This window comes from Podarcis bocagei (assembly GCF_964188305.1).
Source record: "Podarcis bocagei genome assembly, chromosome: 7".
Lineage (NCBI taxonomy): Eukaryota > Metazoa > Chordata > Lepidosauria > Squamata > Lacertidae > Podarcis > Podarcis bocagei.
This window is the reverse complement of record NC_138132.1, coordinates 73788408-73815525: the sequence shown is the minus strand read 5'-3', so window position 1 is coordinate 73815525 and position 27118 is coordinate 73788408. Positions and strand designations below refer to the sequence as shown.

Genomic DNA, 27118 nt, shown 5'->3' with positions numbered 1-27118 from the left:
TGGAGAGGTCACTTCCTGGTTTGCATGGAGAAGTTGTTTTCAACGGAGCCCAGCAACAGAAGCATGCAGCTGTATTGAAAGTTTGCGCCCCCTAACAATATTGCGCCCATAGGCGCCGACTCCATGGGGCTTGAGGGGGCCCGAGCCCCCTCAAAAATTCGTTTGGGGGGGCTCCGCCCCCCCAATAATCTCCGGCGCCCCTCCAGCAGAGCGCCATCACCGCCCCTCCCCCAGCCCAAAATGCACAGGGTCGGGCTGCATGCCTCCTGCCCTCCCTCCCGAGCAAAAGCTCCACCCAATTTCCTTCGGAGCTGATTAATAGGCACAGCACGCTCTCCCCTATTCGCTCACGAGGAGGCGGTGCCACTTTATTTGCATATTCATGAGCTTATTTATTATTCATGAGCTTTCCCGGGCCCCCCCAATATTTTTTATAAGTCCGCGTCCCTGATTGCGCCCGGGGCCCCACCAATACATTACGCCACTGCCTGGAAGATCGAGCCAATGGCCCACCTAGTCCAGCTTCTTATTCTCACAGTGGTCAACCCAGATGCCTGTGGAACCCACAAGTAGGATGGAAGCACAAGGAGCGTTATTCCTCCCTGTGGTTTCCAGCAACTGGTATTCAGAAGTATATTCCGACAGTGGAGGCAGAGCATGGCCATCATGGCTTGTAGCCCTTGATAGCTTTGTCCTCCATGAATTTGTCTCTCCCTCTTTTGAAGCCACCTAAGTCGGTGGCCATCGCTGCCTCCTGTGGCAGAGAGTTCCATACTTTAACAATGCACTTTTGCCACACTGCGATGCAAGAGTGTTCCCCTGGATGGCAATCACACGGTTATACGGAGGAAGCATCGCAGAACAAGTAGTAGAGCAGAACGCTGTGTGGACAGTCCTGAACAAATCTACTGCTAATACGCTATTATGGCGGCAATGACATGTTGCAGAATACGCCCACATTAAAAACCCCAGAACTGGAAAGACACTAGGCCTGCTCCTTATCAAGTCTTCTTTCTGATTTGCTTGCAGGGCATGTAGAAGCCTTTCTATTAATCATGCCTTCCTCTCACCCTTTCCCCCATAGAATCATAGAATTGTGGAGTTGTGTGGGACCCCGTGGGTCATCTATTCCAACCCCCTGTGATGCACTTTCCTAACCGCATAAGGCCTGTTTGTTTTTAAGTGGATTGGTTGCGCCAGAGGGCGCTTTGATCCACTGTAAATTGAGTGAACTTCCATTTCCGCGGTGGCCTTGGCAGTTTGCTCCTTCTAGGCCAGAGGTCAGCAAACTTTTTCAGCAGGGAGACGGTCCACTGTCCCTCAGACCTTGTGGGGGACCAGACCTTTTTTTTAAAAAAAGGAACAAATTCCTACACCCCACAAATAACCCAGAGATGCATTTTAAATAGAAGGACACATTCTACTCATGTAAAAACACGCTGGTTCCTGGACCGTCCACAGACCGGATTTAGAAGGCGATTGGGCCGGATCCGGCCCCCAGGCCTTAGTTTGCATACCCATGTCCTAGGCACACACTTGCAGAGACTCTGAACTGCTGGAGAGAAGGGGCAGTGCACTGAGATCTTTGATGCAGAAATACGGAAACATTGCTGGAATGTATTTTGAGGGTCAGCAAAGTATATATAGCAAAGACCAACTCCATTCATTCTGGGATTCAATGTTCTATGAAACCTCTTTCTCTCTCTTTTTAATAGAAAAAGGGAATTGTCAGGTGAACTAAGGCAACGTCCCTTGCTTCAGAGGCCAGCCCAGGACAGGCGATTGCTGGGTCAATGAAGAGAGGCAAGAATGGGGAACCTGTGGCTTTTCTGGTTGCTGCTGGGATTTTAGCTCCCACCAACCCCAGGCAGCAAAGCCAACAGTCAGGGACGATGGGAGTTGTAGTCGACATCTGGGAGCTTCCCAACCCTGAAATAAGGCCCAGATAGAATAAAGCCTGCTTCTGTGTGTGTGGAAATGGAATTGGAGGTCTTTGGTGTGGAGCATAAGAGATCCACCATTTTCATTTGTGGAATCAACCTCCAGGCACCTTCCAAAGGGGGGGAGAGGCACTGCTGGTGTTGCAGTTCAGTCCCAGAACAGCTGCTTTGAATTCAGAAGGTCCCAGGACCACCCCTTTGCCTTCTGAGACCTTAGCAGAACTGCTTGCACATTTTCATAAGGACTAGATACTTGGGCTTTTTAAAAAAATAAAATGAAATGAAAGCTGAGATTCCCAACGACAAGGATAAATAGGATTCAGAAGGAAGCTGCCTTCTATCAGTTCAAGCCACTGGCCTATCTAGAACAATACTGTCCACACTGACTGGCAGCAGCTCTTTGGGGTTTTAGGCAGTGGTTTTCCCCGGCCCTACTTGGAGATGCCAGGAATTGAATCCGGGACCTTCTGAATGAGAAGCAGGTGCTCTGTCGCTGAGCTACAGCTCTTTCTCTACAGCCTGCCAAACTCCTTGGAGAACCCCCCTCATTTCTGATGACCCTCGGAGCCCCTTCCAATTCTATGATTGCTTGATTCTATTCACATTTTGCCTGGGGAGCTATTAATGGAACAGAGACATTGGTGGGTGGACAGGGGTTGGGGGAGAGGTACAGTCCTGGCTCACACCAAGGGAATCTGATTATGGAAGGTGGAATTTGCCAGCTTGCATTGGCAACCAAATACTTCCTTATGAGCAGTGAGCCCAAGTCACAAATTCTCCCAGCCAGTTTCCCATTTGCTTAAATTAGCATCGTTGGTGAGAACCGGATCCATTATTACAGGGGGTCAATGGTACTTCTTGTTTCTGCAAAGCCTACCCATTCACTGCTCTCTTTGGCAAGAGTTGGTGGGGAAGAACCACAGCTCAATGGGACGATCGCCTGCTCTGCATGCAGAAGGTCCCAGGTTCAATCCCCGACGTCTCCAGGTAGGAGAGACAGACCTCTGCCTAAAACTCTATACAGTGGTACCTCGGGTTACAGATGCTTCAGGTTACAGATGCTTCAGGTTACAGACTCCGCTAACCCAGAAATAGTACCTCGGGTTAAGAACTTTGCTTCAGGATGAGAACAGAAATCGTGCAGCAGCAGGAGGCCCCATTAGCTAAAGTGGTGCTTCAGGTTAAGAACTGTTTCAGGTTAAGAACGGACCTCCAGAACGAATTAAGTTCTTAACCCGAGGTACCACTGTAGAGAGCCGCTACCAGAGAGTACAGACAACACTGATCTCACTACACCAATGGTCTGACTCGCAATCAGGCAGTTTCCTTCATTTCCAAGAGCCTTTTGCGAGCTTTGCAGTGCTTTCCTCATCGGGAACAAGTTCCACTGCATTTAATCCTTCCCAGAAAGTGTGTTTCAAATTGCAGTCTTCGTTCCCCTTTCTACAAACGTACTCAGAGCAACGTTAGATCTCCATAGCACACGGCGCTTTAACCGGTGATATTTAAAACACAAGTCCTTGCCCCGAGGAGCTGAGAAACTCAGAGGAAATCAGCTTCCAAGGCAGCCTTTCCAAACCCAAAGCACAGAAAACTGCCACAGACATCACACAGGTTCCAAGTGCAAGAGTCGATCTTCCCACTTGTGATTCGCAGGAGGGAAAACGTTGAGATCAGGGTTAAAAAGGTAAAGGTAAAGGGACCCCTAGGGACGCGGGTGGCGCTGTGGGTTAAACCACAGAGCCTAGGACTTGGTGATCAGAAGGTTGGCGGTTCGAATCCCCGTGAGGGGTGAGCTCCCATTGCTCAGTCCCTGCTCCTGCCAACCTAGCAGTTCGAAAGCACGTCAAAGTGCAAGTAGATAAATAGGTACCGCTCTGGCGGGAAGGTAAACGGCGTTTCCGTGCACTGCTCTGGTTCGCCAGAAGCAGCTTAGTCATGCTGGCCACATGACTCGGAAGCTGAAAGGGACCCCTGACCACTAGGTCCAGTCGTGACCGACTCTGGGGTTGCGGCGTTCATCTCGTTTATTGGCCGAGGGAGCCAGCGTACAGCTTCCAGGTCATGTGGCCAGTATGACTAAGCCGCTTCTGGGGAACCAGAGCAGCGCACGGAAACGCTGCTTACCTTCCCGCAGGAGTGGTACCTATTTATCTACTTGTACTTTGACGTGCTTTCGACCTGCTAGGTTGGCAGGAGCAGGGACCAAGCAACGGGAGCTCACCCCGTCGCAGGGATTCAGCAGCCCTCAATTGCCTTCTCCTCCCCAAATGTGCTCCCCTTTCAGAGCCACCCAGAAGCTTCAAACAGCAAGAAGCTGCTTACACAAGCTTCATCTAGGTCTATTTTTTTGTTTAACTCAATGGATTCACAGTTGTCGCCAAACTGATTCCCAGAAAGTTCTATCTGAATATGAAAGTTATCCATCGGCAAAAGCCCAGTTGAAAAACCAAGAGAGGGAATGTCAGCATTTTACTTGGGCCACCGCATCTGGAAAACAAAACAGCTCCATCAAATCAGATCAAGGAGGTGGCGGATTGATGCTTATTTGAAAAGCAGAGATTCCTGCATTGCGAGGGATTGAACTAGATGATTCCCATTCTATGATTTTGCATGAAAAGGATTCTTCGGCAAAATGCCGCTACCCTGCAGTGGACCATGTCGTAAGAACATTAGAAGACTGTGGGTGATGGATCAGGCCAAAGGTCCACCTGGCCCACCAGGTGTCTGTATGGGGAGCCCAAAAGCAAGACATGAGAGCAACAAAAACTGTCCCCACTTGCGATCCCGAGCAACTGAGGTTCAAAAGCATATTGCCTCCATCGGTGGAAGGAGACCATAGCCATTAGGGATAGTAGCCAATGACAGTCTCATTCCCCGTGAATTTGTCTAGTCCCCTTTTAAAGCCATCCAGGCTGACCACATAACACCTACATTGGCTCCCAGTATGTTTCCAGGCACAATTCAAAGTGTTGGTGCTGACCTTTAAAGCCCTAAATGGCGTCAGCCCAGTATACCTGAAGGAGCGTCTCCTCCCCCATTGTTCAGCCCAGACACTGAGGTCCAGCTCTGAGGGCCTTCTGGCGGTTCCCTCCTTGCGAGAAGCAAAGTTACAGGGAACCAGGCAGAGGGCCTTCTCGGTGGTGGCGCCCACCCTGTGGAACGCCCTCCCATCAGATGTCAAGGAAATAAACAACTATCTGACTTTTAGAAGACATCTGAAGACAGCCCTGTTTAGGGAATTATTGTATTTTAATATTTTGCTGGAAGCCACACAGAGTGGCTGGGGAAACCCAGCCAGATGGGCAGGGTATAAATGATATATTATTATTATTATTATTATTATTATTATTATTATTATTATTATTATTACCATCACAGCCTCCTGGGGCAGTGAGTTCCATAGTTTAAGCACTGTGGGAAGAAGTCATTCCTTCCATTGGTCCTGAATTATCCATCCAGCTTCGCCAGATGTCCACCGGTTCTCAAGTTACGAGACAGGGAGAAAAGCTTTTCTCTGTCTGTTCCTACGCTTCTGTCATGCCTCCACTTTTGGCTAAAGTAATTTCCAAAAAGCCCCAAACCTTTTCTCACAGGGGAGTCACCCCACCTCCTTGATCACCCTGGTCTTCCTCTTCTGAACCTTTATAATATCCTTTTCTGAGGCAACCAAGTCGTTCAAACGACAAATGCGACAAATGCGTCCACTGACAACAAGGTTGGAGGGGGAGCAAAATGCACAACGCAGGAGAAAGCCATCTGGGGAAGGGGGGGCGGACATCCTCTCTGCCAGCGTCCCAAAAGACGAGGTGAATTAAAAGGCAATAGAAGTTTCCATGGCTTTTTAAAAGGGCCGATCGATGGGATAATTTTCCTAAGTTGATCGCTGCTGATAGCAGCAAAAGCCAGCGCATTAAGACAGGCTGGGCACTGCCCGCCTTCTCCCTGCGCCTGGCTGCTAACAAGGTCATTGGAAAGACCCCCACAAGGCTGTTCATGCTCCATCGTGTTATGTGGCGATTACACGAATCCATTAGTGGCTGCGCTTATTCGCAAGGGGCTTCCCGGAGTCACCCTGCTTGCAGATCTCATCCTGCCTCTCTCTCTCTCTCTCTCTCTCTCTCTCTCTCTCTCTCTCTCTCTCCCTCTCTCTCTCTCTCTCTCACACACACACACACATACTGGAGAAAAATAACAATGATAACAATTCCATAACTGGACATCTGCGGCTCTCCGCTGCCAGACAAATCAAGCATCTGTCCTACCCGGAATGGAGTATCCGGTGAGGAATTTGGCACGCAAAGAACCTCCAGTGAACCTCCCTAAATAAGTTTTTAGTCCTCATGGCTTCCAACTTTGGGCACCTGTATCTTGCTTGCCAGGACAGAGGATGAAGAAGGGTGTGTTCAAGCATATGCACGTGGGAACCAGCCTATTGGACAAAGGCAACGTTTGCATTTGTTCCTCCGCCCACTTTTGAGATGGGTGGACCAATGGTGAGGCAGGCGCCTATATCTACACGCCTCCTTACCCCAGGATCTGACTCTTTTCACCATTGAGCCCTGTATTAGCCACCTTGAACTTTTAAGAAAGGCAGGAGAGAAGAGTTTTCAAGAAATCAGTGCCCTCTGTGCCCAGCTGGCAGCAAGAGGTCGCTGCCATCTTTCCTACCACTTGGAATTGAACCAGGGAAAATTCACATCCACAACTGACTCCATGGCCACTGCCTCTCTCCTCTGCGCAGAAAGATGCCTTATAACAAGCCACACCATTGGCCCATCAGGCCCCATACTGTCTACACTGACTGGCAGTGTTTCTCTCTGGGGCGCAACCTCCTCCTTTGATGAGGAAGGACTGTAATTCAGTAGTTCGAGCAACTAAGCATAGAGAAGGTCCCAGCATCTCCAAATAGGTCTGAGAAAGAGGCTCTCTCTAAAACGCTGCAGAGCTGCTGCCAATCTGTGCAGGCAATACGGAGCTCAATGGCACAATGGTCTGACTCAGTATAGTTACAGGCTGGGAAGTGCCCCTCTCTGAAAGGCAATGAAAGGCATTTATTAGTCGATTTCCCAAGGTTTAAGGTGGCTTGAGTTTATCGTTTAAAACAAAACTTAAATAATACAGAAAACACAGATTGACAGAAACACCCAAATAGACTAACCAGCCAAGCCAAAAGCTAGACAGAAGAGCTGTAAGTGGGTTATTGTTTCAATGTTTCGTTTTTAATTATTTACTTGTTTTTATCCTGTACAGTGGTACCTCGGGTTAAGTACTTAATTTGTTCCGGAGGTCCGTTCTTAACCTGAAACTGTTCTTAACCTGAAGCACCACTTTAGCTAATGGGGCCTCCCACTGCTGCCGTGCTGCCGGAGCACTGTTCTCATTCTGAAGCAAAGTTCTTAACGCGAGGTAATATTTCTGGGTTAGCGGAGTCTGTAACCTGAAGCGTATGTAACCTGAAGCGTATGTAACCCGAGGTACCACTGTATTTTGTTCTGTGAACCGCCCTGAGATCTCAGGATGAAGGGTGGTCTGTAAATCAAATCAATAAATAAAAGTAAATAATTAAAATTTTAAAACCCTGGAGAGAGACACTGCCAGTCCGTGCAGGCAATAACAAACTCAAGGCACCGGTCCTCTGACTCCACACAAGGCCACTTCCTACGTCTCTAGAAGCAGCCGAGCCTTTCGCAAACCCGGCAGTGCGCCGGAGGCCGGCGTTTGTTGCTCGCGGCGAACATGCCCCTCCATGTCACTCTCAGAACAAGATGCTCCCATCACAGGTGGCTCTGAGGACCAGCCGATCGTTATCGCAGCCACTTTGCCAGATTTCCCCAGGAGCAGGGATCCAAATTCGATATTATTATTTTTCCAGAGTGCAAGAATGTGGAGAGAGAGAGAGAAAGAGAGACAAACCACCCAGATCGGCTGGTAGGCCTCTCTCCTGACACACGGGTGAGCATAACGCCGGCTGACAACACAAGATGGGGAACGCACAAACGGTCTTGAATTCATTAGCTGGGGGAAAGTGTGTCACTCTATAGAGCCGGGCCAGGAAGACAAGAGACGAAATCAGACAAGGCTCCACACACTTCCCTGCTTCTAATTCACTCCCTTGTCATCGCTCCTGCCCACCCTCCGGGTTTGGTCTTTTCTGGTTCTCGGCAAACATCTTGATGCTGCCCCGAGAGAATATGCAGGCCTCCACGTGCGGCACTTGACACAAGGCTAGCCCGGCTGAGCCCTGAGCCAGGCAAAATCCACACTCCGGCACTGAGCGACAGTATAAGTCCTTAAAAACAAACTGAGGTTCTAGTCCTCAAGGTTCTGAATCAAGGGCAAACGTCAATCGTCTGGGAAGATCATACCCTCCAACATTCCTCTGACGAAAATAAAAAGGTAAAGGGACCCCTGACCATATGTCGTGACCGACTCTGGGGTTGCAGCGCTCATCTCGCTTTACTGGCCGAGGGAGCCGGCATACAGCTTCCGGGTCATGTGGCCAGCCTGACTAAGCTGCTTCTAGCGAACCAGAGCAGTGCACGGAAACGCCATTTACCTTCCCGCCAGAGCAGTACCTATTTATCTACTTGAACTTTGACGTGTACTCTAGGTGCATTTTGCGACAAGGAATTTCATTAGTGCGAGCAGTTTCTGAGCTCTGAGCGCCTAAGATTTCAGATTAAAACCACAGAGTGGAAGGAAAGGAGGAGCTTTTACTGCCTCCCCACTTCCAGCTACTCTCTGAAGACTAGAGAAAAGACCCTCTCAAGAATATTAGGGGAATGGGCAGGGGAAGGACTAGACCATGTGAAAAATGAACATAATATTTTAGCTGCAGTTCATTCATCTTCAGCTTTGTATTCTTGCTACAAAAAAAGCACGCCTAGGCATTCCGTTGTTGCGTCCCTAACCTGGGTTTAAGGTGCCGTTTAGCTCCTAGCTTTCATAGCTCAGTTTCTAACACTGTAAGCATGGCTGCCTTCAGATGTCCTCTAAAAGTTGTATAGTTATTTATCTCCTTGGCTCAGGGGTTGCATATCTCCATCCCCTCCAAACTTTCTCCGATGAAAACAGGGACACCCTAAGATTCCGGGATCAAATCAAAAACTGGGACGGCTCCTATAAATCCAGGACTGTTCCTGGAAAATAGGGACACTTGGAGGATCTGGAAGAAGCCTGGAACTCAGCTGAAAATATAACATTTAAATGCATTATACAAATGTGACACTAGATGGCATGGTTAGCTTATGGCAAATTCAATATATATTTTTAAAAGATTTTTTTTAATGCATTTTCACAGCGTTTTTTATTTGTGTCTAGATTCCACCCTAGAGGGACGCGGGTGGCTCTGTGGGTTAAACCACAGAGCCTAGGGCTTGCCGATCGGAAGGTCGGCAGTTTGAATTCCCCGCGCCAGGGTAAGCTCCTGTTGCTCGGTCCGAGCTCCTGCCCACCTAGCAGTTCAAAAGCACGCTAAAAAGTGCAAGTAGATAAATAGGTACCGCTTCAGCGGGAAGGTAAACGGCGTTTCCGTGCGCTGCTCTGGTTCGCCAGAAGCGGCTTAGTCATGCTGGCCACATCACCCGGAAGCTGTTCGCCAGCTCCCTCGGCCAATAAAGCGAGATGAGCACCGCAACCCCAGAGTCGGCCACAACTGGACCTAATGGTCAGGGGTCCCTTTACCTTTACCTTTAGATTCCGCCCTAGTTGGTAATGACTGTTAGCACTTTAGAGGCAGCCCTTCCTGGACAGACTGGAGATTGAACCTGTGATCTTCTGCCTGCCAGGCAGCTGCTCCAATCCTGATCTGCGGTCCTTTGCTGGAGACACAGGAAGTTGCCTTATCCTGAGTCAGACCACTGGCCCAGCAAACTTAGTATCACCTACACTGAATGGCAGTGGCTCTCCAGGGTTGCACTTCGGGGGCAATCCTTGCTGTCCTAGGAGGTGCCAGGGAATTGAATCTTCTGCAGGCATAGCAGGTGTCCTACCACTTGCCTTCTTTAATCCCCCAATCGGCCGTGAAGTTCCCTGGGCAACCTTGGGCCAGTCACTGCCTCTCAGCCCAGCCTACCTCACAGGACTGTTGTTATAGGGATTAAAGAAGGAATGGGAAGAACTTTGGAGGACATGCAATACATTTACAGATGCCTCAGGGTTGCATTTTTGGGGGTTACAGACTTGCCAAAACCCGGAAGTACTGGAACAGGTTACCTCCGGGTTTCGGCGGCCACGCATGCACAGAAGTGTTAAATCACACTTTGCGCATGCGCAGAAGCGCCGAATCACAACCTGCACATGCGCAGACGCGGTGCTGCGGGTTGCGAACGTGCCTCCCGCACAGATCACATTCACAACCCGAGCGTCCACTATACAGTGGTACCTCGGGTTACAGACACTTCAGGTTACAGACTCCGCTAACCCAGAAATAGTACCTCGGGTTAAGAACTTTGCTTCAGGATGAGAACAGAAATCGTGCTCCGGCAGCGCAGCAGCAGCAGGAGGCCCCATAGCTAAAGTAGTGCTTCAGCTTAAGAACAGTTTCAGGTTAAGAATGGACTTCCAGAACAAATTAAGTTCTTAACCCGAGGTACCACTGAAAAGAATAAAAGAGCCTGGGAATGGAGGAAGAAACTTCACCAACTTCTAGGCCAGACTTCACCAACCTGGTGCCCACCAACCAGATGTTTTAGACAGGCATTGAGGGCGCCAGGCATAGACCCCATCCAAAAATCCGGTACGGAAGCTGCCTAGGCCAGGGTTTGTGGAGCTGTACATCGACTCCATCTCCCCAGCAGGGCTAGGGATTTTCGTTTATTCAACAAAATCCATATACCACGACTGTAAAGCAGCAACCACAGCAACGAACAAACCGCTAAATGGTTTACAAAAGCTTTAGAATCATTGATTAAAATGACCAGTGCAAAACCAAATATTTAGAATGATGCAGAAGATGGCGAAAATCAGCAGAGATGGAGATAAAACATCTACATGTCTGGACAGACTTCCCTAAACGAAAATATCTGAATCTTATACTCAGCTCTCCACAACCCCACATCTGTTTGCATTCTGGTGCGATTTTCTCACCTTTTTTCGCATGCAGTTCTTGCCCATTATTCATATTGTTGCAAAGCAATTTCCCCTTACGTAATGCATGCCTGGATTTAATTTTTACGAATATATGCATTTTTATGCACACTGTATCCTAATAAGATGCAATTTTGGTACACATTCATCAGCTCGACCTGCGTAGCAAACTTCAGAGAAGCACAGATTTCAAAGGTTGGGGCACTTTGGTTCTTGTACTTTTTCCAGAAAGTGCATGTAAATTCACCTCTCAATGTGAACTCAGTCAGATTTCTTCCCCACCCCTAAAACACGGCCAAGGGTCAAAGATGACAGGAGTTGTGACCCTCTCAATATTGCTGGACTACAACTCCCATTGCCCTCCATCAATAGTCATGGTGGCTTAGGGCTGATGGGAGTCAGAGTCCACCAACATTCAGAAGGTAATATGACTCTCATCCAAGACCTAGACCTCCCCATACACACTGTGGGAGCCTTTCCTACAAGGGATGCAAAAGCCACAAGGTTATTTGGTTCTTTCAGGGAGACATATTCCAAAGGGGTGGGAAACGGGGTGGTAAGAATGACGCATCCTGTGCCCCAGGTTGTCAACAGATCAAAACAAACCTTGCTATAGCTGGAAAAGTAGTCATGAAAACAATGTATAATTGGTTCCTAACTCCTACTAAAATAGCAAAAAATGTATAGGACTGCTACAAATATCTATTGGAAGTGTAAAGAGAAGGAAGGCACATTCTACCATATGCAGTGGGCGTGCAAGATGACAAAAGCATATTGGGAAATGATTTATAATGCGTTGAAGAAAATGTTTAAAAAACCAGAAGCCTTTTTATTAGGAATTTTAGGTCCAGAAATACCAAAGGAATAGAAAAGTCAGTTTATGCACGCTACGACAGCTGCACAGATGCTGGATGGAAGGAAGATAATGTACCTACTGAAGAAGAATGGTTAACAAAGATGATGGACTATGCTGAAATGGCAAAAATGACCGGGAAGATCAGAAACCAAGAAGATGATAAATTTAATAAAGAATGGGGGAAATTTATAAGTTACTTAAAAGAACGCTGTAAACAATTAAAAACATTGGCAGGATTTTAAAAATACTTGCGATGTAACAAGAACTATGGTAAGAACTGAGTGTTAAGGAAATACAGTGGTACCTTGGGTTACATACGCTTCAGGTTACAGACTCCGCTAACCCAGAAATATTACCTCGGGTTAAGAACTTCAGGATGAGAACAGAAATCGTGCTCTGGCGGCACAGCAGAAGGAGGCCCCATTAGCTAAAGTGGTGCTTCAGGTTAAGAACAGTTCCAGGGTAAGAGCAGACCTCCGGAACAAATTAAGTTCTTAACCCGAGATACAACTCTATGGAGAACATTATACAATGCAGTTGGGAAAGAATAACTATGGAACCCGTGGAGGGAAGTCAAGGGATTCGGAGAACCCTATGTGTTTGTGATGATTGATTTACGTCTGATTCTAATTGTTAAATGTAAAAACTGAATGAATAAATATATATATATTTAAAGGAAAAGTAATTAAGTCAGATGTGTGCACTGACATCCGTGTGCAAATGCCAGCTTTGGGTTTCAGAGGGTTTGGGGGAGAGCTCTCCTCAATGGCTGCTTAGCGGGGTTTCACTGTAGGTCCCCCCTCCCTCAGTCAGCAGGCCTACCTCCTCCATGCCGCCACAGTCGCCAGCTGCTGCTCCCCCTTCTGCTTGCTCCTGATGCCACCCACACGCTGGCCAGATGACAAGGCGGCAAACAAACAGATGGAGGACGCTTCTGTTAAGCCCCCACCTCCATCGCCCCATTGCTGACATTCACCTGCCCACCCAATGGGAGCCAGAGGAGGAAGAGCAGGCAGGCAGGGACTGCAGAGCCAGAAGGGTCCCTATTTTCCAAAGACAACCCCAGATTTACACAAGCCATCCCAGTTTCTGATCCCAGAATGTCCCGCTTTTCCTTCGGATGTCCCTATTTTCATCGGAGAAATGTCAAAGGGTATGGAGTCTTGTACCCAAAGACATAAGATATAATAAAAACTTGAGAAGACATCTGAAGGCAGCCCTGTATAGGGAAGTTTTTAAATGTTTTGTTATGTTTTTATATACAGTGGTACATCGGGTTACATACGCTTCAGGTTACAGATGCCACTAACCTAGAAATAGTACCTCAGGTTAAGAACTTTGCTTCAGGATGAGAACAGAAATCATGCTCCAGCGGCGCGGTGGCAACAGGAGGCCCCATTAGCTAAAGAGGTGCTTCAGGTGAAGAACAGTTTCAGGTTAAGAACGGACCTCCGGAACGAATTAAGTTCTTAACCCGAGGTACCACAATATGCTGGAAGCTGCCCAGAGTGGCTGGGCCTTCCCAGTGAGATGGACAGGGTATAACTAAAATGATGATGTTGATGATGGAATAGGACGTCCCCATTTTCATCAGAGAAATGTTGAACACGCCAGCCCTGCTCAAAGGATTGCCTCAGTTTCCCAAGCGTTTCACAAAAGGTTCCATTCTGCCCCCCCACCCCCCAGCAAAATCTGCTGCTTCTGTTTGTTTGTTTTGGCAACCTTCTTCGGCTCTGAGACTAGCTGTTCATTTGCAACGTGAGATGCAACTGGCGCCGCCTCGTTTCTCTGGATCGCAATCTGCTCTTGAGTTGCTTTGCACCCAGTGGCAGACCATATGCCCATGCTGCCCAGAGTGGGCACTCTCCCGAGGGGGGCATGGCACGGAGGGTGCCCTCCCAGGTGCGGGATAGCCACTTAGGTGACCAGAGCAGTGTTCGTGCCCTGCAGCCAGGGGCGGAGTGAGCCCCCGATGGTGGACATTTGGCGCACCGCTCTCCACAACTCCCAAGCAGCCAAAACGAAGGGGGAAGGCCGTTGGCAAGGCGGCACAGCTCTGCCCCTTCCCCCAACGGCTCGGGGAAGGCTTGGGAGATGCGGGCAGGTGGCACGCCGAATGACCCCCCTCAGTGAGGGCACCCGGGGCAGTCCACCCCCGCCGCCCCCTTCCCCACGCCCCTGTTTGTTTCCAAAGATTGCTATTCGGCGGCAGCGGCAGCAGCAAATCTCAGACCCAGGACAGGGGTGTAAATTTGGTCCTCCGGGCTTCTCTGTTGGCCCCTGGAACTCTGCCCAGGCCACACTCCTCCCCAGCCCTGCTATGCTCCCTCCTTGAGTGTTTCGGCCCTTGAACTCTGACCATCTCGGCTGCAAGTCCTGGAAGACCTGCAGGCCTTTTCCCACCTGGCTTGGGAGGACGGGGCCCAGACTGACTCCAGCTACAAAAACAGAGGCTGCTGAACAGACTCTTGGGCTGCAGTATTGTTTAGGGAGGGTTGTTCGGTTTTTTTTGTTGGGTTACCGATATTGGGTTACCTGGCCACAATTCAGCCAGGCCAAAGCACTCAAAGTAGGGCTGGAGAGGGTTGTCACCTGGGGGCCAAACAGAGTCCTGGAGGGCCGCATTCTCCCTCCCTCCCTTTCAGTCAGAAGAACTGGAGAGAAGTGAAATCAACAGATCCATCCCAGGAACCAAGTTATTTTATCCCCCATATTAAGCACCATTTCATACTCCAAATTTTGTGTGTGTGTGTGTGTGTGTGTGTGTAAACTACAGTCTATATGTGCACAGGGTAGGGGTAGGTGTGCAATCCATAACTGATCTTGAGAGGCAGTATGGTCCAATGAGTAGAGCTTGGGAAAGCAGGCACTAGATGGGGGAAACTGTCACTCTCCATATGTCTTTGGACTCCAATCTCCCATCAGCCTTAGCTAGCACAGCCATGGATCATGGATGTTGGGAGGAGGAGTTAGTAACATCTGAAAGGACATAAACTCCTCATTCCTGCGCTAGGCCAACCTGAAACCTGCAGTTAATTGTGGAAGCATCACAGCAGGACTTAGGCAAAATGGTGCACCACTTTAACAAGCCACACAGATATTTAAGACACGAGCCTGGAATTTTCTTTCTATCCTGCTTTTGGCAGGGTCTCTCTCTCCCTCTCTGTCTCTCTCTGTCTCTCTCTCCCTCTCTCTCTCTCTCTCTCTCTCTCTCTCTCTCTCTCTCTCTCTCTCACACACACACACACACACACACACACACACACACACACACACCAGATCTGAAGTTCCTCACCCTTATGTAACCTGATCCTCTTTTAAACTGGAAACACCAGCGATTGACTTTCCAGACAGCGATGGTCCTTTCCCCCAGGTTTTAAAGAACAAGGAACCCACATCACAGGACCATAAGTTATGGGTCCATCTAGCTCAGCATTGTCTACACAGGCCGGCAGAGGCTCTCCAGGATTTCGGACAGGGAAGCTCTCCCAGCTGAGATTTGCCAGAGCTCCTGGTCTGACCTGAATTCTCCATCTGACCGGCTGGGAGTGGGGGGAGCTCGACTCGGCAAGTGGGAGAGAGCCCCTTTAATAAACATATAATAAATATATATGTGTACTAAGAAGGCTGTGCATGCAGCTAGCAAGCTATAGCCCCGCAGGAACCATCTGCGAATTACATGCTCCTCATTCCCAATTAACCTCCATCTCCAGGGCCTACCCCTGTGACATCACCAGGAGTCACCCCTAGGTCTCAAGTTTGGGCCCTGAAATCTCAAGGCCCTACTTGGAGATGCCACTGGGTTGTGAGCCTAGGACCTTCTACATGCCAAGCACGTGCTCTGTCACGGAGCAGCCCTTCCTCACCCCTTTGGATCCTGATCTCCACATACATGTGTATGCCTCTCTCTCTCTCTCCTGCCCCCCCCCTCTCTCTCTCGTAACGCAGATCAAAACGCCTGCAATGATTTGTTACACGAGGCCTGTGTGTGTGTGTGGTTTTCTTTGGCTCTTTCAAAGAAATTAATTGACCATTCCGGTTTGAGGGAAGTCAAAATTGGCTTGAAAGACCAGTTTTCCTCCTAAAGGCTTACGAGCGAGCGACATCCATAAAGGTAATACTGTAGAAAGGGGGAAGGCACTTGGCTCTCAGTGGGAGAGCTATTCCAGGAGACTACGGGGAAACAATGGAGATTTAAAAACATAAAATAAAAGAGTGTGTCCTCCTAAGAAAGCACAGATGGTTAGAGCAGGTCACCTCTACATGGTAACAGGTAAAGGCAAGGAACCGGGGGGTCTTTCCCCCTTTAAGCTGCTCACACACACCCCAAACATACACACCCATAAGGATGACAGAATATATATTTCTCATCATGATTTAATTTTTTTTGGAAATAATTGGTGCTCTCAAAGAGCTTCAAGTCTACGCATCTTATGGGAATGTTCTGAACAATTTTTTCAAATACTGTTTTACCTATTTAGAGAAACCATTTCATAGAATCACAGAATTGTAGAGCTGGAGGGGAACCCAAAGGTCATCTAGTCCAACCCCCTTGGAATGCAGGAATGTGACAGATGGCCACCATCTAACTTTATCCATCGATAAAGTGCTCCAAGGTCGTACAAAGAAAGCAACCTTCTACTATCACTTCTTCCTCACGGTATGGCTGGCCCTTAACCATTTTTTTTTAAAACGCAGCACGTGATCGTCCAGACTTTGAGTTGCATCCAATGCCAGTCCTACTCAGAGTAGACCCACTGAAGTTCATGGGCATGACTAACTTAGGTGTGCTGACTTCAAGGGCTCCGCTTTACTGAGTAGGGACTTAGGCCCCATCCGCCCTCTCAGCATCGTGATGCTTCGCCAGTGTTTCCCAACTCTTGGTCTCCAGCTGTTTTTGGACTACAACTCCCATCATCCCTGACCACTGGTCCTGCTAGCAACAAGCTCCCCTCCCCGTTTGCCCCCCAGAACTAGCAGAGGGCTGAAACGGGCAGAGCAGCAGCAGGCTGCACACAGGCACAGTCTCAGATTGCTTGGGGGGAAACCCTGGAGTGGAGAGGACTTAAGACAGCTGATGGGAGGTGGGGACATTCAGTCTCAGCAACTGCTTCATGGGGGCAAGATCTAATGCATGCATAGGCAAACTCCGGCCTTCCAGATGTTTGGGACTACAATTCCCACCATCCCTAGCTCGCAGGACAGTGGTCAGGGATAATGGGAATTGTAGTCCCAAACATCTGGAGGGCCGGAGTTTGCCTATGCCTGATCTAATGAGTTGCTGTGTTCATTAGGCCTGCACAGATCCTGCTGTTGCTAATAAAGGGTTAACTCCAACAAGCCTGATGTGATTTATTGCTGGCTCGCTCCTGACACCGCTGGAGACTGAGCCTGGGATCTTCTCCAGGCAAGGCAGATGCTCTACCTCTAAGCTCCCATTGAGACCACAAAGCCTGTGTATAAGGCAAATAATAACTGTTGGAAATGTAAAGAAAAAGAAGGAACATTTTATCATATGTGGTGGGAATGTAAGAAAGTAAAAAACTTCTGGGAAATGATATACTGTACAGTGGTACATCGGGTTACACATGCTTCAGGTTACATACGCTTCAGATTACAGACTCCACTAACCCAGAAATAGTGCTTCAGGTTAAGAACTTTGCTTCAGGATGAGAACAGAAATCGTGCTCTGGCGGTGTGGCGGCAGCGGGAGGCCCCATTAGCTAAAGTGGTGCTTCAGGTTAAGAACAGTTTCAGGTTAAGTACGGACCTCTGGAATGAATTAAGTACTTAACCTGAGGTACCACTGTATAATGAGATGAAAAAGATGTTGAAATATACATTTTTTTAAAAAACAACAGAAGCATTTTTACTTTGTATTATAGGTGAGGATATTAATAGACAGGATGTTAAATTGTTTTTATATGCAACAACAGCGGCAAGAGTATTGTTAGCCCAGAAATGGAAGCAAGAAGAGATTCCGACGAAAGAAGGATGGCAGGCAAAATTAATGGACTACACAGAATTAGATAAAGTGACAGGAAGGATTCGAAACCTGCGGGACCAGAGATTCACAGAAGAGTGGAAGAAATATACGAACTATTTGAAGAGCAACTGTAATCAACAAATTATGCTAGTAGGACTACAAGAAGTTTTGTAAAGAGAAATATATGAAACATTGCAAAGTAGAGAAAGAATAGAGATATTAGTTATGAGATTTAAATGTAATAGTGAAAGTAAGAAATGTATATTAAGCGAATAGATTGGATGTGATTGATGGAAGTCCAAAAACAGTATAAGATGTAAAAGTATGTTTAATTATTGTTGAAAATGGTATGTTAAAAGAAACCTAATAAAAATTTATATATGTATAAAAAAAGAAACCACGAAGCCCAGAGTCCAAAATGACCTTACCGCACCCCTGAAGCTGGCAAACCTACCAGGGCTGGATCATGTCACCACTTACCACTGGGTAGCAATGCCCAGCCTGGTAGCTGAGATCAGAAACCGGGGATCCTCTTGATTCCCCTTCAGATACAACTGCTGAATTGTGTCCAGGCCGAGTGAAATTGACCGTGTGACCGTTTACAAATTTGGGGGAGGGGGAAAGGCTTTGGGGCAACCAGGACACATTTTTGGCTCTTGCGGGAAACATTACGGCAATTGGCCCAGAGAAGGAGGGCGAGGAACGGGCCAGGTATTATTTTCCTAGCCAACTGGCCAGCTTTGGAAAGAAAGGACATGCAAGCAGCCAATTCACACAACCAAGCTGGCAAGCGGAGGATTTGGGTGTTGGGCAGAGCGGCCCTCAGGGAAGCCAAATGATATATCGGCCTCCTCTTCACCCCACATCTCAGAATTGAGGACACAGCGGCTACACTCTGGCCAAGCCAAGCAGCTGGGCTTGTAAGTAGGCAGGCAGGCAGTGCCACGTTTGGCCTCGCCTCCGAAAGGTTATTGTGGAGTTGGAAAAGGTTGGCAGTCAAAATGATTCAGGGGATGGAGGACTCTCCTGTGAGGAAAGGCTGCAACACTGGGGACTTTATAGTTTATAGAAAAGGTGACTAACAGGAGACATGACAGACGTTTATAAAATCATGCGTGGCAGGGCAACAGTGGGCAGAGGAAAGTTTTCCTTCTGCTCTCATAACACTGGACACCCAACGAAGATGAACATTAGAAGATTCAGGATAGGTAGCCAAAAGCACTTCTTCATAGTTAAACTGTGGAACTCACTGCCACAGGAAACGGTGATGGCCACCGACTCGGGTGGCTTTAAAAGAGGACAGGGCAAATTCACAGAGGCTACCGACCATGACGGCTATGCTCTGCCTTCACATTCACACCAAGACCTAATGGTGCGGGGTCCCTTTACCTTTACCTGGGACGCAGGTGGTGCTGTGGGTTAAACCACAGAGCCTAGGACTTGCCGATCAGAAGGTCGGCGGTTCAAATCCCCGTGACGGGGTGAGCTCCCGCTGCTCGGTCCCTGCTCCTGCCAACCTAGCAGTTCGAAAGCGCGTCAAAGTGCAAGTAGATAAATAGGTACCACTCAGGCGGGAAGGTAAAAGGCATTTCCGTGTACTGCTCTGGTTTCGCCAGAAGTGGCTTAGTCATCCTGGCCACATGACCCAGAAGTTGTACGCCGGCTCCCTCGGTCAATAAAGCGAGATGAGCGCTGCAACCCCAGAGTCGGCCACGAACTGGACCTAATGGTCAGGGGTCCCTTTACCTTACCGGCCACGATGGCTATGTCTGCCTCCACATTCAGAGGCAGCAATGTCAGTTGTTTGAAACTATAGGAAGGGAGAGGGTTCTTGTCTTCGGGTTTTGCCTTTGGGCTTGCCATAATGGGCATCTGGTCGGCCACTGTGAGAACAAGACGCTGGTTGGGCCACTGGCCTGATTAAGCGGGGTCTTATTTTCTTATTTGCCTTGAAGCATCAGCCTCCACTGACCCTCCAGTAAGGGTTTTCCCTGTTCTGGCTACTAGAAGCCCTTTGAGTGGAAAGCGCAGTGATTTGAACCACAGCTGTCAACCTTCCCTTTTTTGTGTGGGAAATTCCCTTATTCCAGCGCCGTTTCCTGCTGCTTCCTGCTGCTATCCGGGATTGTTAGATATCCCCTAGACTGTCCCCCGGGACAGGTGAGGCTGCTTATCCCTTATTTTCAAATCTGAAAGTTGACAGCTATGATTTGAACCCACGTTCTCTCACACAACAAGTTTGTGCCTCTGGACGCCAAGCACCTGTACCCCATGCCGTCAGTTCTCTACTGGTCACCACTGCCTACCTAGTTGTTTCTGGGGCCCATTAGAAGGGTTAGTTTTGTCCTTTGAGGCCCTTATATTGAGGATGAGGGACCTTTACTCATGCTCAGCTCTTGAAATGGAAGAAGGCAACCTTGAGGTCCTCCCCTCTCTCATCCCTGCCCCACCTGAGGCCTTGTCAGAGGGCGGACGACAACCGCGAAGACCGAGTTTCTGACTGCAGCCCAAAGCAATTGAGCAAAGTCCAGTTTAATTGCTCACAGCAAGTGGGGAGACGTTTGTTTGTTTGTTTGTTTGTTTGTTTGTTTGTTTGTTTGAAAGATCCTCCATTAATATGTCTCTCCCCCCCCCCACGCTAACCAATGACCAGTAGAAAATCACCGCAAGCCCACTGGCACGGTGGTCCACAGTGGAAGCAAAACACATGGACCGCGATAACAAAGTGAGATTTGCGACTCTTCTGACATTACAGTCCTGAATCAATTGACGTGGAAGCAATTCTCATTCTCTCTCTCTCATTATTTCCACCCAGTGATCTGTCAAGCTAAAGGTATCTCTTGTCTAAAACGAATCTCAAATTATTATTATTATTATTATTATTATTATTATTATTATTATTATTATTATTATTTTCATGTCTTTCAAGGGAAGGGGTCAAAATCTGTTTGCCGCTCACACTCTGTATTTGATGGCCTCCGTGGGCTGCTTAAGGAGGAAGGCCTAGATATAAGGAGGGGGTAGTTGGTCTAGTGGTTAGAGTGCTGGACTAGGGCCCGGGAGACCTCTCTCAGACTTTTCTACCTCACAAGATTGTCGTGAGGATTAAATGAGGAGGGAGAAAGCCCTGCATGCTACCGGGAGATCCTTGCAGAAAAAGGTGGGATATCAATGCATAACAAATTAATTTGATCAATCAAGTAGCATAAAAACGTGGATATTTTTTAAATGAAATAAACGCAGATATCTCTGGTTCAGGTCCCACAAATCCGCCCACTGTACCACACTGCCTCTCCCGCAAAAAGGACACAGGGTCCGTGGCTCTGCTCTCGTTCAACTTCCTGAGATAACTCCGCCATGCTGCTAATTGCTGCAAAACGTTGTCCACGCCATACATTTAAAGCACATGGTTCTCTGCCAAAGCATCATGGGAACTGTAGTTTGTTAAAGGTGCCAGGAGGTGCAAAGGTAAACTGCAGTTCCCAGAGCTCTTTGGAGAAATGTATGGCATGGACACAGCACAGCCAGAATCCAAACTTTACATGATGCGCGTCGGAGTGCCAACTTGAATAAAATATTTTTTTGGGGGGAGAGGTAAGCCCTGCCACACATAATTGGGAATGGCAGTGCTGATCAACAGGGGCCAAACCCCCTTAAATATTTTATTGGGGGGCCCCAAAGGGACCTCGGCCCCTACGAATTGGCTCCTTGGCGGCGCGCATGAATGTTCCTTTTCTCCCAAGCGAAAGGAGCACAATGCGCCTGACGCACAGCTCTGTAAACCACCTCCTCACTTAGGTTTATTTGCGGTGCATTTTTCACCTTAAGTTGACCACAACATGACAAGAAGGTTGAATGATCACCACAGCATCACACGCTCTCCTTTTCGAGCCCAAGAGTTCCCCCCAAAGAATCCTGGACACTGCAGCTTCCCAAGGCTGCTAGGGGTATACTACAGTTCCCGAGGGGTGCACTACAGTTCCCAGGATTCTTTGACGGAAGCTTTCAATGTGTTTGAAATGTACAGCGTCGCTTCAGAAGGCAGAGCTAGAACAAATGGGTGGAAGTGACAGGTTTTGGCTAAACGGTTGGAGGCCAAATTTCAGTCACCATACTCAACATACGTTTAAAGTACATGGTGTCCCCACCAAAGAACCCTGGGAACTGTAGCTCTGCGGGGTCAAACACCACTTCTTTGGGGGGAAGTTATGTGCTTTCAATCTATGGTTTGTACGTAGCTGTAGAGAGTCTTGTAGGGAATGTACTTCGCCCCTCCGGCTTCAGCAGGAAAATCAGAGACCAGGGCAACCCCAATCAGGGGTGACCGGTGACCGTTGCAACTGTTTGGGCGGAAGGCTGGGAGCTGAACAGTAGGTGGCACCAGAGCCCACAAGAAGCCAAACCAACGCAGTCCAGCTTCATTGCCATCCTTCTCTTCCCTGCTGAGCTCTACAAGGGACAACCCTGAAAATTAGAAGGAAGAAGCTAGACTGGATCTTAGTAAGATGGCAGGCAGGTGGGGCTAGCTGAAGTTGGCAGGGCAGGACCCCCTTTGCACTAGTGCACCAGCCTCCACTGTCCCAGCCAGGGAATGCCCACTGGCTCAATGAGGGATCATTCCAGTTATCGAACGGCTCTCACCATCTCCTAAGATTCAGCCACACACTGCCCTCTGGCAACGTGAGCCCATTAGAGTCGTACCTGTGCCCTGGTGCAGCAAAGGCCCAGCCTTCGTCCTCCTCAAGGCCACAGTGCAGCATACAGAAGGCTGTGGGTGCCTGCATCTGAAAGGGAGGGCTTGGAGAGACCCTGGCGAGCTGCTGCCAGTCAGTGTAGACAACACTGTGTTACATACGCCAACAGTCTGATTTGGTATAATGCAAGGGACACGGGTGGCGCTTTGGGTTAAACCACAGAGCCTAGGACTTGCCGATCAGAAGGTCAGCGGTTCAAATCCCTGTGAAGGTAAACGGCGTTTCCGTGCGCTGCTCTGGTTCACCAGAAGCGGCTTAGTCATGCTGGCCACATGACCCGGAAGCCGTACGCCAGCTCCCTCGGCCAATAAAGCGAGATGAGCGTCGCAACCCCAGAGTCAGTCACAACTGGACCTAATGGTCAGGAGTCCCTTTACCTTTATGTTCCTATGCTGTTGTTTCATTGGGGAGGGGCCTTGGGTACAATAGGCGCCATTTCCAAGGAGGTCTGAGAGAGACCCCCATCGGAAACCCTGGAGGGCTGGCTGCTGGTGGTCAGTGTAGGCAGCACTGAGCTAGATATGTCAATGGTCTGATGCAGTACAAAGGCAGCTTCCTGTTGGAAAAAGCTCATGTCTTAGAAACATGAGGACTAGGGGCTTACTTATCTTTAAAGAAAGGGATCGCAGGTTTGAGGCAGAGACCTGCTTTGGCCCCAGGTTTCACCCCCAGCATCTCCAGGTAAGGATTCCCATCTGAAACCTTGGAGAGCTGCTGCCAATCAGAGCAGACAATACTGAGCTGCTTAGAGTCCCAGGGGTCAGCAAACTTTTTCAGCAGGGGGGCGGTCCACTGTCCCTCAGATCTTGTGGGGGGCTGGACTATATTTATTTGGGGGGGGGATGAATGAATTCCTACACTCCACAAATAAACCAGAGATGCATTTTAAATAAAAGCACACCTTCTACTCATGTAAAAACACCAGGCAGGCTCCACAAATAACTCAGAGATGCATTTTAAAAGGACACATTCTACTCATGTAAAAACACGCTGATTCCCAGACCGTCCGTGGGCTGGATTTAGAAGGTGATTGGGCCAGATCTGGCCCCCGGGCCTTAGTTTGCCTATCCATGACTTACAATCTGACTCATAAGCCATTTTGCTGTGTTTCTATGCATCAACACTTTAGGTATGCAAGTCCCCCTCAACTCTTCCCCAAACCTAGTTCCTTCCACCTAAGACTCGTTGGCCGTACACTTGATGAGCAAAGGCTTTTGCCTTCCGAATCTTGCTGAGCTTCAACTTTCATCTCCTCTAGCCAGCATGGCCAATGGTTAGAGGCGACGGGAGTTGGCACCTAGCGGCACTTGGAGATGGGAAACAGAGGGTTCGGGCCTCCTCTGAAACCCATTTCACTTCACCTCTCTCTGCTCTGAAAGGGCATCACCTGCCCTTTGAATTCTTTGAATTTGAATTCTTAAAAACAGAAGCTCGTTCCGACACTTCCTCCAACACCACCATCAAAGAAAGACACCACTAAAAATGTGAGGAAACTGTAGATCTTGAAAGGAAAGCCCCGAAATGGGAGCAGGGAGAGAAAGCCTGGGAGCCAGGATGCTCAGCTGATGCCAAGAGCTTATAAAACACAGCCAAAGGCTGTAGCTCAATGGTAGAGCATCAGCCTTGCATACAAAAGGTCCCAGGTTCAAATCCCTCCAGGTAGAGGGAGAAACCTCTGTTTGAAGCCCTGGAGAGATGCTGCCAGTCAGTGTACACAGTACTGAACGAATGGTGTGACTCAGGATAAGGCTGCTTCGTACATTCCTGACCAGCTCCCGATTCTAACTTCTCAGATATCCACAAAACACCCTTAGGAAGTGGCACTGTCTTTGAACTATGGGGGTGGGGGGGACACACCAAGTGTTTTCAAAGGAAATTCAGCCTCTCTTTCACCACCACCACTGCCGCCCCATTTGTGTGCCTGCCACAACTGCTCTTATAAATCAGGCTTGTCGAGTCAGATCAAAGATCCACCGGGTCCTTACATCCTGTCTTCCAAGAGCGGGAAGTCAAGATGTCACTGGGGAACTCAGAAGCAAAAAAAAACCAAAGCGGACAGCCTTCCCTGATTGGCCGTCCCCCCGTAATTCGGCGCTGGAGGGTAGACTGCTGCTGGCAATGCAGGTTCCATTTTCTCCTCAAAAGTAAACAGCTGCCGATTTATTCTCAACGAATCTGCTTGATGTCCCCCTTGTGGGTTTTGTTGTTTTTTTAAAGTCGTCTAAGCTGCCAGCCATCACCACAAACCTTGCAGAGGTATATCCATACGTATATTATTTGCACATCGGTGGATGGGTTAAATGATGAGAACAAACAAACTCAGCAACGGGCACCCTAGCAGCTGAATCTCACCTGAGGTAAACTCGCCAGGTAAGGCCCCCAACAACACCGCCCTTTCCAGACTGCAGTACAGACACTGCCATCGTGACCTACCTCACAGGGTTGTCGTGAGGAATAACTACAAGGGAGTGTACGGCAGAATGGCTAAGGGTGATTCCTGTGACCGTTTGAAACATTCAAGAGATCCCTGATGACATCCACTTTCCAAGGCAACGGATTCCCTAGAATTTGGCAAAATACCCAAACAGTACATCCCTCATCCTTCCTTGTTCTGCGTGGCCACATTTCTCTCTGCCTCTCTCTTTCTCACCACCACCCCTGCACTCCCAATGGGAGGTGAGAAATGCAGTGTACAAACTCCCCCCCCCCCAAGAAATGGGATGGGATGGTGCATGGCCGCTGGCCGCTGGCCTTACCTTCCACAGTTGCAGTGACAGACTCTGTCTTCACCTCTCAAATGCGGTAAGATATAATTGTGAAATCGGTCCAAAAGTGCGTTCATATCCATCAAGCACGCAATTGCCTGTTTCAATAATAATAATAATAATAATAATCACACAACCCCATAAGGCTAGAAGTGTTGGAATAAAACAGTCTCTCGTGTTTGATTGCTAATACATATTAAAGGAAACCTAGGCCTATGAAAGAACGACTTGCCCTCAGAATTATATATTGCACACACACACACACACACACACATACATTGAAATGGGGCACACAGATCTGACGTTCCACAACCGCACCTAAGAATTTGGGGAAGGGGAAGACGAGAGAGAGAAGGAAATAAGAGGAAATCGAAGTGTCTCCTTACCATAACAATTGAGGCCCCCAAGATCATAAATATCATGGTGTTTGTATTCATGGACATCAACTGGAAATGGACAGCCGCTGTGTCACTACCCCCCAGCCCACCCCCCACCCCCTTGCCCAGAATGAAAAAGGAGAGAAAGGGGTGCCAGCTTTTCCTATAGAGGTCAGAGATGGTCAGGTACAAGGTCTTCAAACCGATCTGCAGTCCTGAAGGGGGGGCAGGCTCCTGGCCCCCCCAATTTCCAAGCATACACAAATGCACTCCTCTATTTTCTTATCCAAGCTGAACCTTCTGGCTGGTTTGTTGGTCTGTTTGGGTCTTTTGCTTTCCACCCCGCTCTCCTCCAACTCCTCCTCCTCCTCCTCTTCTTCTTCCTCGGATTAGTCCAACATATATCGATAGATAGAAAAGATCGGCAGGTAGGCAGAAGAGAAAGATTCCTAGGGCAAATCATGCGATCCACTCAAGCCGTCCAAGCGAAAGGTCGACCACATCACAGCGGTGCACCGCCAACACCAGGCAGAGGAATTGATCCAGCCCCCCAAAATAATAATTTGTGGGGGTTTTTTGTTTTTTGTTAAGAAAAGCAAAACACGAAACCAAGTAAGAAAAAAATAAAAAAATACCCAACATGCAGAGAGAAAGAGAGGAGGGGGGTGGAAAGGAATGATAAAGAGTAGATTCTGCTTCTGGGGCCATCAGATGACACTCTGGAGCTTCACGGCATCCTCTGCTCAAAAGAAGGATCCATCCTTTTTTGGGGAGGGGGAAGGTATGGGTGAGCAATTGGTGCAAAGACGACTGGGAGAGGGAAGGCTGTTAAAAATTGCTTCCCCTTTCTGCTCTCTTTTTTTTCTCTCTCTCTCTCTCCTCCTCCCCCCCCCCCCTTAGCAGGGGGGAAAATGGAAGAAGGCGGCTGGCAAGATGAGATGTTGGTGGGCACGGGGTGGCGTCATGTTGGAGTCTTTTAAAAAGATAGTCGCCTGGTCTTGTTCCATTTGCTGGGGAGGAGACCCATCGCTGGGGAGGAAATGCACGCGCACACGCGAGAGCGCGCGCGCACACACACACTCAGAGAGAGAGAGAGAGACCCCAGGCTCTGCTGCCTGCCTGGAACTGCTGCTGTGTTTTTTCCTCCCGGGGGGGTGGGATGGAGAGGAGGAATGAAAAACCCCACAAAACGTGACCTGAGGATGGATTTTGGCAGCTTCTCTTTCTCCACCCACCCCCTGTCCCCCTCCCTCCCTCTCTCTGTGACATTGAAGCTGGAATAAATACCTCCTGCACCATCTAAGTAGTTAGAGGCATTTTTGTTTAAAATGGATGTTTTTTTAAGAGAGA

General features: G+C 48.6%; 1 protein-coding gene across 2 annotated transcripts in view; it reads right to left on the bottom strand.

Moving 5' to 3' along the window:
* Window positions 1–27118, bottom strand: part of TMEM240 (transmembrane protein 240) — a 43116-nt gene that overhangs the window by 15180 nt on the left and 818 nt on the right. Inside the window, exons 1-2 of one of the 2 annotated variants that reach the window (XM_081201720.1) lie at window positions 25778–26883; window positions 25383–25489 (exon numbers count right to left, since the gene is read on the bottom strand). In XM_081201720.1, coding sequence (XP_081057846.1) covers window positions 25383–25489; window positions 25778–26026 — 356 coding nt within the window. In that variant the 5' untranslated portion in view covers window positions 26027–26883. Of the gene's footprint in view, window positions 1–25382; window positions 25490–25777; window positions 26884–27118 lie in introns of those variants that run through there. The other variant, XM_081201721.1, reaches the window with a different exon arrangement.